The sequence below is a fragment of the Cydia splendana genome, chromosome 10 (assembly GCF_910591565.1).
Source record: "Cydia splendana chromosome 10, ilCydSple1.2, whole genome shotgun sequence".
Lineage (NCBI taxonomy): Eukaryota > Metazoa > Arthropoda > Insecta > Lepidoptera > Tortricidae > Cydia > Cydia splendana.
In genome coordinates this window covers 13,044,893-13,058,846 of record NC_085969.1, presented here as the reverse complement: position 1 = coordinate 13,058,846, position 13,954 = coordinate 13,044,893, and the positions used below count along the sequence as shown (strand labels likewise).

The 13,954-nt window shown below is 38.9% G+C and overlaps 2 protein-coding genes across 2 annotated transcripts in view; one reads left to right on the top strand and one right to left on the bottom strand.

Annotated features, from left to right (window-relative positions):
* Positions 1-13,954, top strand: part of LOC134794343 (ATP synthase subunit s, mitochondrial) — a 242,433-nt gene that overhangs the window by 208,711 nt on the left and 19,768 nt on the right. The gene's annotated exons all lie outside the window — the stretch shown is intronic.
* LOC134794346 (BLOC-3 complex member HPS1) overlaps positions 1-13,954 on the bottom strand; it is a 36,855-nt gene that overhangs the window by 18,730 nt on the left and 4,171 nt on the right. Inside the window, exons 5-8 of the mRNA XM_063766139.1 lie at positions 11,504-11,625; positions 8,089-8,224; positions 4,786-4,909; positions 3,342-3,498 (exon numbers count right to left, since the gene is read on the bottom strand). Coding sequence (XP_063622209.1) covers positions 3,342-3,498; positions 4,786-4,909; positions 8,089-8,224; positions 11,504-11,625 — 539 coding nt within the window. The remainder of the gene's footprint in view (positions 1-3,341; positions 3,499-4,785; positions 4,910-8,088; positions 8,225-11,503; positions 11,626-13,954) is intronic.

Here is a 13,954-nt window from a genome sequence, read left to right as displayed (position 1 = left end):
CACAGCCGTGCTAGGAATATTTACGTGACAATGTGTAAAAACTATTTCAGTGGTTCGGACAGAATTATGAGATAAAAAGTTAATAATACGTTATAGGAAGTACTAAACTAATGATTTAGGTTAAGAACTCAGGCACAAAACCATATTGTTACCCTTAAAAGTTGGAAAAGCAATTTCAATTTTGTAGGTTATATACAATAAAATGGCGGTCAATGTTAAAAAGCAACGTGAACCGTTAAAATTCTTATATGCAGCATACGACTGTTATATATCCCACTATAAAGTCCAAGTCGTTATTTCGATACACTAGTGAACCTCTAAACAGTTATAAGGCATCTTATGGACGTTTTAACAGCCGCTATGCAGACAGTCCCAATGGTAGTATAATAGGCTGCTTAGCGGTAAACATGTTCAGCGCTAAGCCGTATTATGCGCCACATGTGTTCGATTATACGTCTATTGGTTTCATAATAGTTCACTCGTTCTCCCTTATAATAAGTCAGCGAAATAAAAGCTGCTTTAGCGGAGAACATGTTCAGCGATAAGCTGTATTATGCGCCCCATGTGTTCCATTATACGTCTATTGGCTTCATAATAGTTCACTCGTGCTCCCTTAAAAGTCAGCGTAATAAAAGCTGCTTAGCGGTAAACATGTTCAGCGATAAGCTGTATTATGCGCCACGTGTGTTCCATTATACGACTATTGGCTTCATAATAGTTCATTCGTGCTTCCTTAAAAAGTCAGCGTAATAAAAGCTGCTTAGCGGTAAACACGTTCAGCGATAAGCTTTATTATGCGCCACATGTGTTCCATTATACGTCTATTGGCTTCATATTAGTTCACTCGTGCTCCCTTAAAAGTCAGTGTAATAAAAGCTGCTTAGTGGTAAACATGTTAAGCGACAAGCTGTATTATGTGCCACATGTGTTCCATTATACGTCTATTAGCTTCATAATAGTTCACTTGTGCTCCCTTAATAAGTCAACGTAATAAAAGTCCACAATTACCTCCTTATACAGCACATGGCGTAATTTTATCCACTAAACAGACCTTATAACGGTTAAAGCATTTGATAACCCTTAAAGCTGTATAGGGTCGTAGCAAATATACCTTTATATCACTCTTTGCGTATTAATGGTAGTTTTCAGAGCCGTAATGCAGCTTTTAATCAGCCCTAACCTATATAAATATCACTGAGATCTATTATACAGCTGTAGGACCACGAGTGTGCTCTTATAAGTGTCTTAATACGCACAGAGCGTTAGATAGAACTAAAAGTGAGTAGTTATAGAGCTATCTGTGCTACTTGGGCTACTATTTTCGCGTAAACTAGACAATTTTTATATCTTTAGTTAATAAGGCCCAAAAGAATTATTTTTAACTTATTATAAATATCCTCTTGTTGTGAAGTACCAAATATTGTTATTTGTATATGTATAACTCTTAAGTTAAAAACAATAAAATCTGTTATTGTCTACTGTCAAAATTATTATTTTTTGCGGGATTAAGTAATACCCTGCTAGTGTTCAATAAGGCCCACAATAGGACTTTTATAAAAGGTATATTTTCCAAGAGTATCGTAATATTTTTATAACTATTTTGGTATAATGAAGAAACTTCAATAAATAAGATACCTATTTGAGTGAGTTTTTCATACTTAATATCCTGTTTATTAAAAAAAAAACATTTTAATTTAAGGTGGGCCGTATATAGGAATATACGGCCGACACGGAATATACAATAAGGTGAGGTCACTTACCTTATTGTATATTCAATATGTATACGTGTAATATTGAGCAGTTGGTTTATAATATACATAATATGATATTGACGTTGAATAGGACAGGACATGACAATAGGAACCAGAAATAGGTATAGTCGGTCAAACCAATTTGTCAGTAAATAAAAACAAAAACTATATTCATCCTTTTCTTTTGGGTGCTAGTACTAGTGTAAGTCAAAGATAGTATGATGATTCTCTCTATGTTTGAAATGAGACAGTCCTTTGACAAACTATGGTAAAAAATAGTTGTGAATATCATGTACATTTTTATTACAATTTCGAAATTCAAATGTTCTTCCTAATCAACTCGGCCACTAAACTAACTGATAACTTGGTATCCGATCCGCTAACTCGGCGAATGAATCGCCAATTCGCCAACTCTCCGAGCCGAGTCAACGCTATCAAACTGCTACTAAGGCCATTCAAAAATAAACCTTAATTCGAGAGCCCGAAGGTTCTTATATGACAAACAATACATTATGACTTAAAACTTTATGGGAAACAAAGGGACCCCTTTAATTTCACGTAATGTCCGCATCTAATTTATATATGTCCACAGTAAACAAACAAATGAATGATAAGAAAAGACAGACAGTGCTGTGAGCGGCAGGTGGGGCGAGGCGAGGGGCGAGGTATAGGTAGGCTATGATAGGGTCTCGGGCGCCGCGCCGGCGACACTGACGGACCAGCGCGGCGTATGTATGAATTTCGCGCCTTTTTAAATATATTTTACTATTACAATGCAAGCTACACACCGAAATTTCTTATTTTCCATAATATGGCTGCGTATATTATTTTATAATAGACTTATTTTTACAGACTCTAATTCAATATTAGATATTATAGGACAAAAAACGCATATTAATTCTAAAGCATATATCTTATTCTTCTAAATTTTTAGCTTGCCTTAACTTGCTTAACTTAAGAATTTAGATATGTTGTTGTGGATTTATTAAACTTTAATTCAATATCGACAAAATAATAAGCTAATTTGTAGTTTGACTAAGAAGCACGTTAAAAAAATTTCTAATAATTTTACATTATAAAGCGTCATACATATTATAAACGATGGAACTTAAACATTGCACTTTAATTCAATATTAAAAAATCATTACTAAAAATATATAAATACCTAATTTATATCTAACGCTCGTTCTAACTTTTCGTCATATTTTACAAATATGCTTAAAAATATGTCCCATGTCAGATAAGTATCACTTTTTCATCTTTAGAATTATCAAAACTTTTAGTGCAAAAATCCGGTCCCACTATTGGTCTATAATGTATAGTTATAGTTTGTAAAGTAGTGTATAAAAGCCTCGAACTGTTTGAATGTTGTTGCACACCTGTTATTGGTGCATAAATATCATACGTGTCTGCTGTACTTATGTAACTTTACTTGCTTTGTTTATGTACTGTTGGTGTGTCTTATAAACTAAAATAAAATAAAATAAAATAAAGTCTTCCAGCATCCGCTCGATAGAGACTTGCGTTCGATTTGTTTTAGGTAAGTATTCCGCCTATATTTAGAACTCATAAAGCAGTAGTAAATTTTACCTATAACAGTTTCTAGAGCGGTGTGCATGGCCGTGGCCGTAGTCTCCGGTGTGAGGGGAGTGGTGGTCGTGCAAGACTTGCGCAGTTCCAGCATCCGACTCGATAGACGCGCGCAGAGATTTGCGTTCGATTTGTTCTTGCGAAGGGCGTCGGTTGTCTGAAAATAATAAGCACAGTCAGTCGTATCTAAATATGAATACGCCTCAAAAAAATCTCAACGACCTTACACACTTCAAAGTAAAATTCGTATTCACTGTGATTTATATTTGTCGGGGCGTGACTCCAGAAGGACGTATTGCAGCGTGACAGTTCATAGTTTTAGACGCCTGTATACAATTGATTAGCAATGTTTGGCTACTAGCAATGTTTGCTGTTTGGAAGTTGTAACGAAATCGATAACGTAGAGAGTAACGCCATCTATTGGCGTGTTGTTGAACTAAGATGACAGGTAGAAGGCTTTGGAACGTCAAGAGGGTTCTCTTGGGTGAAGGTAGGCATGAAGGTTGGCATTTTTGTCGTTATGTTGGTAGACTGGTCAAGCAGGTTGACCAACTTGACGTTGAGGCGGGAGGACTGGGGCAGCGAGGCTTCTCCGCTGGTAGGCAGTCTTGATCGGACCGCGCTAGAAGTCGGACGTACTCGTTAGCCAACCTCGTGCCTAACTCGCCACGTTCCTGAAGGCTTATACCTGAAGGATTATTCTGATAGCTTATAGAATCCAACGTTCTTTAACCATTTAGCTAAGTGTTTTATTCCAAGTGTTATTTTGATTTCTTACGTGTGATTAAAACCTTACCTTTGTAAAATAAAGAGAAGAAGTGTTGTTTTGAAAAGACGTGTCCCGCCGAGTTTGTTGCCGGTCCCAAATAGGGCTAAATCTTCTCGGGTCCGAGGTGTACGGTTGGAGCCGGCCTAGCTTGACTTTAATAAAGACTTGAACGATTTTATGCGATCCTTTTATTTGAGTGCAATCCAAATACATCCCAATAACGCCTAGATATTTTAGTAGGCACTAGTATGGTTAACGAGTTCGAATGTTTATTTCATGCACTGGTAGCAAAGGTAGCATACTGATTTAGCTGTGAAGTAATACATTGAGGTACTATGCCCACTGCCGTCGCCCGTGCCTCCGTCATATTTTTAACCTTGACTGTGAAGTCATCATCACAGATATAACAGACCAACCCATAGAATTTGTGAATTAAAAGATGTACTTACGTAATGCCACAGATTCAGCACAATTAAGCATGGGAGTACTAATTTTTATGTGATCCCGGGCTATAACCGCGAACCACTTCGTCCGTTCGTTTATTTATTTGCCTCTCTGTCGCTCGAATATACAAGTGATAGTGAGGCAAATAGACGAAACTTTGATCTTCAAAGTCCGCGGCAGTCCTTCAAGTGTCCAATTTAGTTATACCTAACATTACTGAAAGTTATTTACCTTTTTTAATGCCGCTTCCAAGGCATCGAGTGTGCTGGGCAACAGCTCTAAATTCCTCTGTAACAGTAGTCTACGCAAGTTGGACAGGATTTGGGACGCCATGTTCACTGCTATCCCCACCTCCCTATGAATTGTAGAAATAACATTTTTAAACAACATATTTACAGACCACCTGCTACAGGATGGAGCATATAAAACAAATCGCGGGCACCACAGATAATATAGTGTGGAAGCGCGACTGCTTATTTAAGTTACGTCCATGTTTACGTTCTGTACTCAAATAAAAAATATGTAGGTATCTACAAAAACTGAGTTCTGCTGATGAGCACGGGTTGTTACATACAGTATAGAACTGCATAATACACCCTATACATAGTTGCAACTAACGTATGCCATACGTTAGTTGCAACTATAGGGTGGCTCTAAAAAATAACTGCATTCCCGTTGCCAGCGAGGGTTTAGGATTATTCTGAGCAACTTTTACCCCGAAATCGCGGAAAAACAATTTGACTGTTTCATACATTTTGGCTGGTCCATTTTCTATGGAAGGGTGATTTTTTTCGCGATCTCGGGGTTGGTCCCATAGTAAAAGTTGCTCACTATTATACTAGTAGTTCGCCCCGATCTGAGAACTCGCGGTTTGCCAAAAATTATATAGAGCGATTGACTTTGTTGCACCTACTTACTCGTATAGTTCGACATAAAATAGTAGAAAATAATTTTCAAGAAAAACAAACCGACTTCTATGGGGGCCGGTGAAAGATTATTGTACATAGATGGTGCACATGTAGAAAAGGAGGTAAAACCACCCACTTTTCTAGTAGGTAGCATTTCGTTTCTGAAAGGGTTGCAGTTTTAGCCTCACGATCCCACTTCTCTGATAGCAGTTCGGTTCTGTGAGGATTGCAGTTCGAACCTAACCAAAACCACTTTTCTAGTAGCATTTCGTTTCTGTAAGGCTCGCAGTTCTAACCTAACCTAACCCACTTTTTTTAGGTTCTGTGAGGATCGCAGTTCAAACCTAACCTAACCCACTTAACGGCGCGTGCGGTGCGGTGTACGGGGGTTTGAGCGGGAGGGGCTAGTACCTAAGTTAGGCATCATTATACTTTATACCTACATTTTATGGTAGGTAATCATAGTGGTTTATTTAGCTTAGGTATCAGTGGTTTTCCGGGTCAAGGTCCGAGTCCGGGTCCGAGTTCGGGTCTGGGTCCAGTTCCGGGTCCAGGACCAGGTCCAGGTCTAGGTCTTGGTCCAGGTCCAAGTCCAGGTCCAGGACCGGGTTCAGGTCCAAGTCCAGGTCCAGGACCGGGTTCAGGTCCAGATAAGAGCCCGGATCCGGGTCAGGTCTGGCTCCAGGGCCAGCTCCGTCAAAATCGAAATTCTAAATCGCCAAACGTGTAGTCATTGAAGAGTTATGTTCTGATCATCATCAGCAGTTCCACTTCATAAAATGCGACAGTTTTTAATGTAAATTCTTGATTTTAATACACAAATTTCTATACGCATGCCTTTAAGATTTAAGGAGTTCCCTCGATTCCTCATGGATGCCATCATCAGACCTCGAGCTTGACAAAAATGTGGCTTAAAAACTTAACTTGCTTAACAAACATAACGAAGAGGACAAAACGCCAAACGTGAACTATGCGTCGTTGAAGAGTTCCGTTCTGATCATCATCAGCAGTTCCACTTCATCAAATGCGACAGTTTTTAATGAAAATGCTTGATTTTCTGATGAAAATACAAAAATCTCTATACGCATGTCTTTAAGATTTGAGGAGTTCCCTCGATTCCTCGTGGATCCCATCGTCAGAACTCGAGCTTGACAAAAATGTGGCTTAAAAACTTAACTTGCTTAACAAACATAACGAAGAGGACAAATCGCCAAACGTGAACTATGCTTCGTTGAAGAGTTCCGGTCTGATCATCATCAGCAGTTCCACTTCATCAAATGTCACTTTTTTGAATGTATATGCTTGATTTGTTGATAAAACACATAAATCACTATATGTATGCCTTTAAGATTTGAGGAGTTCCCTCGATTCCTCATGGATCCCATCATCAGAACTGGGTTTTGACAAAAATGGGACCAATCTGTATGCATATACATACAATCAAAATAATAATTTTCAAAATCGGTCCAGTAATGACGGAGATATGGAGTAACAAACATTTTAAAAAATCACAATTGAATCTCCTTTTGAGATTTGGAAGTCGGTTAATAAATGAGGGCGCCACTTTCTAAGTAGCTGTCACATTTTTGACGTAAAATGCTTACACATGGCAACAATTTATAGTCTGTAGTAGAAAAAAGCGGCTAAAAAATGTAGGCGCGAAGGGTTATCGTCCCATAGAAAATTTTAATATCGCGCCTTTTTCTACTGACAAACTTGTTTGACCGACTATAGTATGGAAATTTTAGAGTTCCATTTAATTTAATTTCTACTATTTTATGTCCCACTATAGGCGGCAATGGATCAAAAATCGCGTGGATATATTACAAGGTCTGTGGAGCCCTTAACTGATACTGTATCTGTGGTAAGCCGAAATATTTCCTGTCAAATACCTATATTATGTTTATTTTTATCTTGCTAATTATTTCAAAATGGTAAATTTAAAAACGATATTATAAAAGTACAAGCCGAGCACTTTCATTTGATACCAAACTCCACCATACTTTCTAGCAAAAAGATGACCAGAATAGCAAGACACCTCACAAATAGCTTTTTAGCCTTCTAAGCTCTTCTAGCTCAATAACCCCTTGATCGAGTCTGCTCATAATTTAATGACTAAAATATAATGCCCTCAACTACACGTTTACCCAATTTCATTTAAATTAGAACAAATTTACTTAAGTTCTTGAGTATCAAACTATCCTTTGATAGTTCAGCTTAAAAACATCGAAATGCCGGGACGTGCCCCTAGACAGCCGCGTGTCCCAAGTCGAATGTAAGAACTTCGTTCGCTTCGCTCGCTCGTTCGATTATCCCAAAACAGTTATTTTTTAGCCACCGTACGTGTATATGGTGAAATCATGGGAGATCAATTCTTTCTAAATTTTTCGTATTTGCCGCCTTTTTCTAGATGTGCTAGTCTTTAACCCTTTTCAAATTTCTTCAACATTTATTCAGCAAATAGGCCACAAGGGCACTTTTACACGTCAACATTTGACGGCCAAAGACGTCAAATGACACGCGCGGCTACAGCCAAATATCAACCTTCGTGCATTCCAACAAGGTTCACAATGACGCGTTTCACACGATAGGCGTGGCGTTCAAAGGGACAATTCAAACAGCCTACCTCATCTGCAAGTCCCGCAGCACGAGCAGCACGAGGCGCGGCGCCACGCGCGCCACGTGTAGCGAGTGCGGCGCGCACGGCGCGTGCGCGGCGCCCGCGCACAGCTGCACCACCGCGCTGTTCTGCTCCGACAGCCCTGCAAGGCAACAGTATTTATTGAAATGGGCGTGGTCTAGTTTTTTTAAGATAAGATCTTTATTTGCTTACCAGTATGTTATGTACATAGGTTACATAATAGACCCTGGAAGGGTATAACAAAACATGCTGTTCACTATATGTATATACTACTTATTACTAATAGGCCTGATGACAAATTTTGAAATCCCTTTTAATATTGTCGGTACACTTGTATTGGTTCCGAAAAAACACAATATTTCAGGTATACTCATAAGATTCTACATAAATAATTGCATTTTATTGTAGCTAGTTTAAACCTCGCGCGAAAACGCCTCGCACGCCATTTGTGACGTCATAAATTAGATGGTGGTAGATATTGTTTACATACTTACAGTAACGAATTTTGCCTTGAACCCGAATGATATTGTTAATTCAGCACCATATATTACGATTAGGGGTGATAAATACATTACAAAAATTAATCACAATAACTCATTTTATACAAAAACTCTCACACGGTTGCAATTTAAGATTAATTATTTAGATACATGTAAATTTTTAGTGAAAATACCGAGCGCCGGTTTTACTTTTTCATTTTTCATTTTTTCTGGTTACGACAGCCAACATGGCAATGATAGTTCCATTCAGCCAAATAATTTAAAAAGTTTTTTGGTGAAATATCGTACTATTTAGCATTTTATTTATAAAAACTTTTTACAAAAAAAATGAAACCGACTTCAAAAAGGATGAAATAAAATATTATCCTTTTTTATGGCTATGCGTTACCACTGATATGTTTGAAGTCGGTGCCAAGCCAAATTTTGAAGCATACCATGACTTTGGTGTGATTCGATAAGGATTTACCTACGTTGGATTGCCTTACACGACGACAATGAACGTACTTTCTGCAGGTACAGTGGACGTTAAAAATATGTTTACACTTTTCGCCTTATTACAAAGGAGTAAGGTGCAAAAGTGTAAACATATCACTGACGACTGGACCTAAGAACACACCTCAGAACACACGATCAAACCTTCTTGGCGCAGTCTGTACCATGTTTGTCGGCACATTAGTGTAAATATAAATGCATTTTTATGCCGTCGTATTTTTTAAAGAGCATTTCTTACTAATGCTCGAACAGTCTATAGCACGCAAATGTGGGATTGGGACTGAGTTATTTCCCGTCCCTCATCCAGAGGACCACATTTCAAAATATAAAACAATTCAAGGAATTTACCTTCTTGCCAAATTTCACCTAATGCGGTTCAGTTGTTTAGCCATGAAAAGGCGACAAAGAGGCAGACAGAATTATTTACACATTTATAATAGTTATTAGTACAGTTCTAATGGGATTTATAGCCATAAAGCTGATTATTTTTGACTGGTATTGTTACTACTTGGCTTGGCACCGACTTCAAACATATCAGTTGGTAACGCATAGCCATAAAAAAGGATAATATTTTATTTCATCCTTTTTGAAGTCGGTTTCATTTTTTTTGTAAAAAGTTTTTATTTTACCATTTTTAGTTTTAACGCATTGTTAACAGCGCGACGCATGAATGAAAAACAATATCATGTTTTACACTAAATTCGTGTACCTATTACTTTAGTAAATATGTAATTAGGAATTTTCTCGAGTCCGTTTGGGAAATTATAATTCCTGTCAACTAAATCCATCCGCCCGCCCCGCCACTGACCCAATCCCTCAGCCCCCCGATCACTCAACCTCACAGCACATGAACTCCTGATCCAGGAACCCCTCGATCCTGAACCAGCAACCCTTCAACCGCCATTCCCCGACCCCTTAATCCCTGACCCCTTAACTCCTAACCCTAACCCCCGATCAGTAGCCTTACCAGCTTACCACGAGTTTGACATTGACATATTCGCTAGCGCATGTGTGTAACTTACTTCCTATGCATCTCGCTCGTACTAACCTTAGTGTGAGCGAGATGCATAAAAAGTTACATTTAGATGCATAAGACGTTAGCGAATATGTCAATGTCAAACACGTGGTAAGGCTACAGTTGCAGTACATCAAATTGGTGGTTTTCGGAAGCAAATGCTCGAGTTACTTTAGAAAACCCCGAAATCACTTAACACGTGTCTTTAAAAATTGAGGAGTTCCCTCAATTCCTCATGGATTCCATCATCAGACCAGAACCAAAAATAATACGGAAACACCTTGGAGGTAACTTCTTCCAAACAAAAAAAGAATTACTCAAATCGGATCACAGGTGCCGGAGTAATCGCTGAACATACTTACATTTAAAGAAATCATCATCATTATCATCAAAATAATCATCATCATCAGGTTTACTTCATCAAATTGGTGGTTTTCGGGAGAAAATGCTCGAGTTGCTTAAGAAAACGCCCAAAACACCATGCATGTGCCTTTAAAAATTGAGGAGTTCCCTCAATTCCTCATGGATCCCATCATCAGAACAGAACCAAATTAAAATGGGACCAACTCGGAGGTAGCTCCTTTCAAACAAAAAAAGAATTACTCAAATCGGACTACGGATGTCGGAGTAATCGGTGAACGTACATAGAAAAAAAAAAAAAATAGCCACAACCGAATACAGAACCTCCTCCTTCTATGAAATTGAAGTCGGTTAATAAAATAACCAATAAATATTTACTTTATATCGTGTAATAATATTATTTGGACGTAATAAATGTTTAGTGGCGAAATAATATTTTTTTTTGAACCTCCAATCTCTTTGGTGAGGACGTATGGATTACGGTAAATGAGGTTGTCTATGCTGCTCTAAGAAATATGTCATGGATTGATGACGTCACTTCTTAGATCGCTTCTGATTGGTGTTTCAGTGAAAATGGCCGACTGGAGAATTTTGTACTTTTATTTTATTGAATATATTAATAAATAATAATCCTTCAGTTTATACTGAGATTGGGCCATTTTTTAGAATCATATTAACATATATGTTTCTTTGAAACCATTATTTCCATGATTCTTTGTTACTGTCATCAGGCCTATTCCAACCAAAGTAGGTATATGACATCTCTTTGAGTTTATAATATATCATGTTATAAATTCGAGGCCACTTCCAGATGTTCGATTGAGCTGGAAACGGATATAAAATTATGACAATAATTTGTAAAATATGTCAATAATTTGTTTTGGCAAAAGTAAGTAGGCGTAGTAGGCCTCTCTAAAATTTTTAGGCACCCGTCACAACGCTGACCGGCTTGTGTCGCTTATCTGTGAAGCCGTGCACTATGAGTAAGTTTTGCGTTACTATTTTTTTTTTGTATAATAAAAATGTCACGTACAAGGTAGCCGGATCGTTTCGTCATCATCCTGACTCCCGGACTCTTCCCAGTACTCCTGCGCGGCGATACACTGCATGCTCATGAGGATCAGGTCCGGCGGTGTCAGCTCTTCAGTGCCACGGCTGCCGGCAAATATTACTCATGGAAAAAAATCGTTAAATCACTGGGTGTTGTGAGTGTTGTGTCGGACGAGTGAGAACCCTAGTGTGTGAAAGTGTATAATCTAAACCTATTGCAAACAATTCGAAGATTATTTTAGTTGTGTTCTTGGTTTCCTGAGTATCATCTATTGTTTCGGTTTACGGTCCCACTTTAAAAAACTACTAATCTTAACCATTGCAGGCACAGTTGTTGTGAGCCGCAACAATGTCCCGCAAGAGGAACATTGGGGAGAGAGATATAACATTTTAAGATAACATTTTCTAGATCCAGTTGGAAGCCGTAGCCTAGAGATAAACCGCGGTCACCAGGGGTCGTGGGTTCGAAACCCGGCTCGGGCCAATGAGTTTTTCAAAACTTAAGCATGAAATATTATTAAAATTAGAAGCTTTTTGAGCAAAACATCGTGAGGGAGCTAGACTAATCGCAATCCTTGTGTTCCCTCTCTCATGGTCGAACGGTTAAACGGCGGTCATTGAAAGTGATTTCATAAAAACACACTTCAGTTCAGTTTTAAAAACAGACTTGACAAACACTAAAAATAATTGGCCAAGCACGAAGTCAAGACTACGGTGTTCAGAGCACCGTTCCCTTTCTCTATACGCCTTACTAACTCTATGTGCTGGGACTCCCTCTGGTCGCATAACAACTTTTGTCATATTTTTAATTGTCATAACACTTTATGTATAAAATTGTAAGTCATAAAAATCTTTAGTCAGAATTATCCTGAGCATAACTGGGTTTTTGTCATAAATTAGTTATGTCATAATTTTTGTAGTCATTAGTTTAATTCGCATAAAATTTTAAGTCATCTGCTTGATATCCATAATTGTTTTTCGTTCGAAGTATTGCAGTGCATAGTATTAATATAGTCATAAAAAATTAAGTCATATATTTAGTGGTCATAAAAGAAACTAATCATAATAGGTAGGTTAGGTTCGTTAGGTTGCTTTAGATGCCCGAAGGGCAAACTACGCAGAAATAGGAGCCCCGCGTGAGCGGGGCTCCGTCGAATTAAGTGTTTGGACGGAGATTAGGGAAAAGGTTTTTTTCGAGGAGTTGTTGAGAGGCTAAAATTAGTTTCTTAAATTATTTATGTAAACCATTATGGTTGAAAATTATTATGCTACAAAACGTTATACGTAAAAACCTTATAAATATCGATAAATATGCTTTTAGCTGGTATGACATTTGATTAATTATAATCAAAACCTATATGCACAAAAAATGTATGACAACTGCTGAGTATGTCATCAAATATTATGGCTAAAAATGTATGACACAATATAATATGACTTTTCATTTGTATGCGCAATGATGATTATCAATCAATCAATCAAATCAAAGCATTTATTTTCAGGCTACTAAGGCCCATAGATACATACCTTACAAACTAACATATATATACAATAATAAAAAACTTAAATACTAAAAAATCATTTTCGTGACCCAGTTTTCTGTTGCGTCGTCACTTGCTCTGGTGTAGGATTCGGCAGATTCCCACGGAACCGCCGAAATATCACACCCTTCGGCCAGAAGTCCGTGCTCGCGATGGCTTCCAGCAGCGGCCGCGGCACGCGCACCACAAACGAGCTGAAGTGCACGTAATGTCGCGATCGCAGCTGGAACACTTTCAACTCGTAACGGGTCTTCTTGCGAAGATATTCCACCACATCGTCTGCCGTGGCGGAAACATGCAGGCGCGATACGTATAGCGCCGTATTCGGCGTGGCAGCCCTCAGTCCAGATGCAATATCTGGCTCCGCTGTGCCACACTGGCTCTTGCGAGGCGCCTTGCGCGGCCGCCTCTCCTTCGACGCCTGCGGGAAACCTTTTTCGGCGCGGGGTAGCTTCTCATCTCGAGAAGCAGATTCGGGCACCTTCGGTGGTGCCTTTCTTTGTTTTGCAGCAGCAGCGTAATCGACACCAGGAGTCACTGATACACCAACTGGAGCAGATGACGGTACGACGAGACGCGGCGTGCGAGGTGCGGGGGGCGGGCCGGCGGCGGGGACTGGCGTCATATCGCTCGTTGCTGACCCAGCATTGCACACAATTGCACGCGCATCACTACACGAGCCCAAGTCAGTGGCCTCGTGTGACCTACATACCGAAACAGTGTCACGGAGTGTCACTACCTCAGTACGAAGTTCACAAATGGTGTTATTGGCCACCTCTAACTTATGACACAAGTTGTTATGCGCATCAAAGATATGACCTAAACTTGTATGCAACCCAATATGGACCCCTATGTGCTCTATTGTGAAAAAAAAAACACAACGACAATGAAGA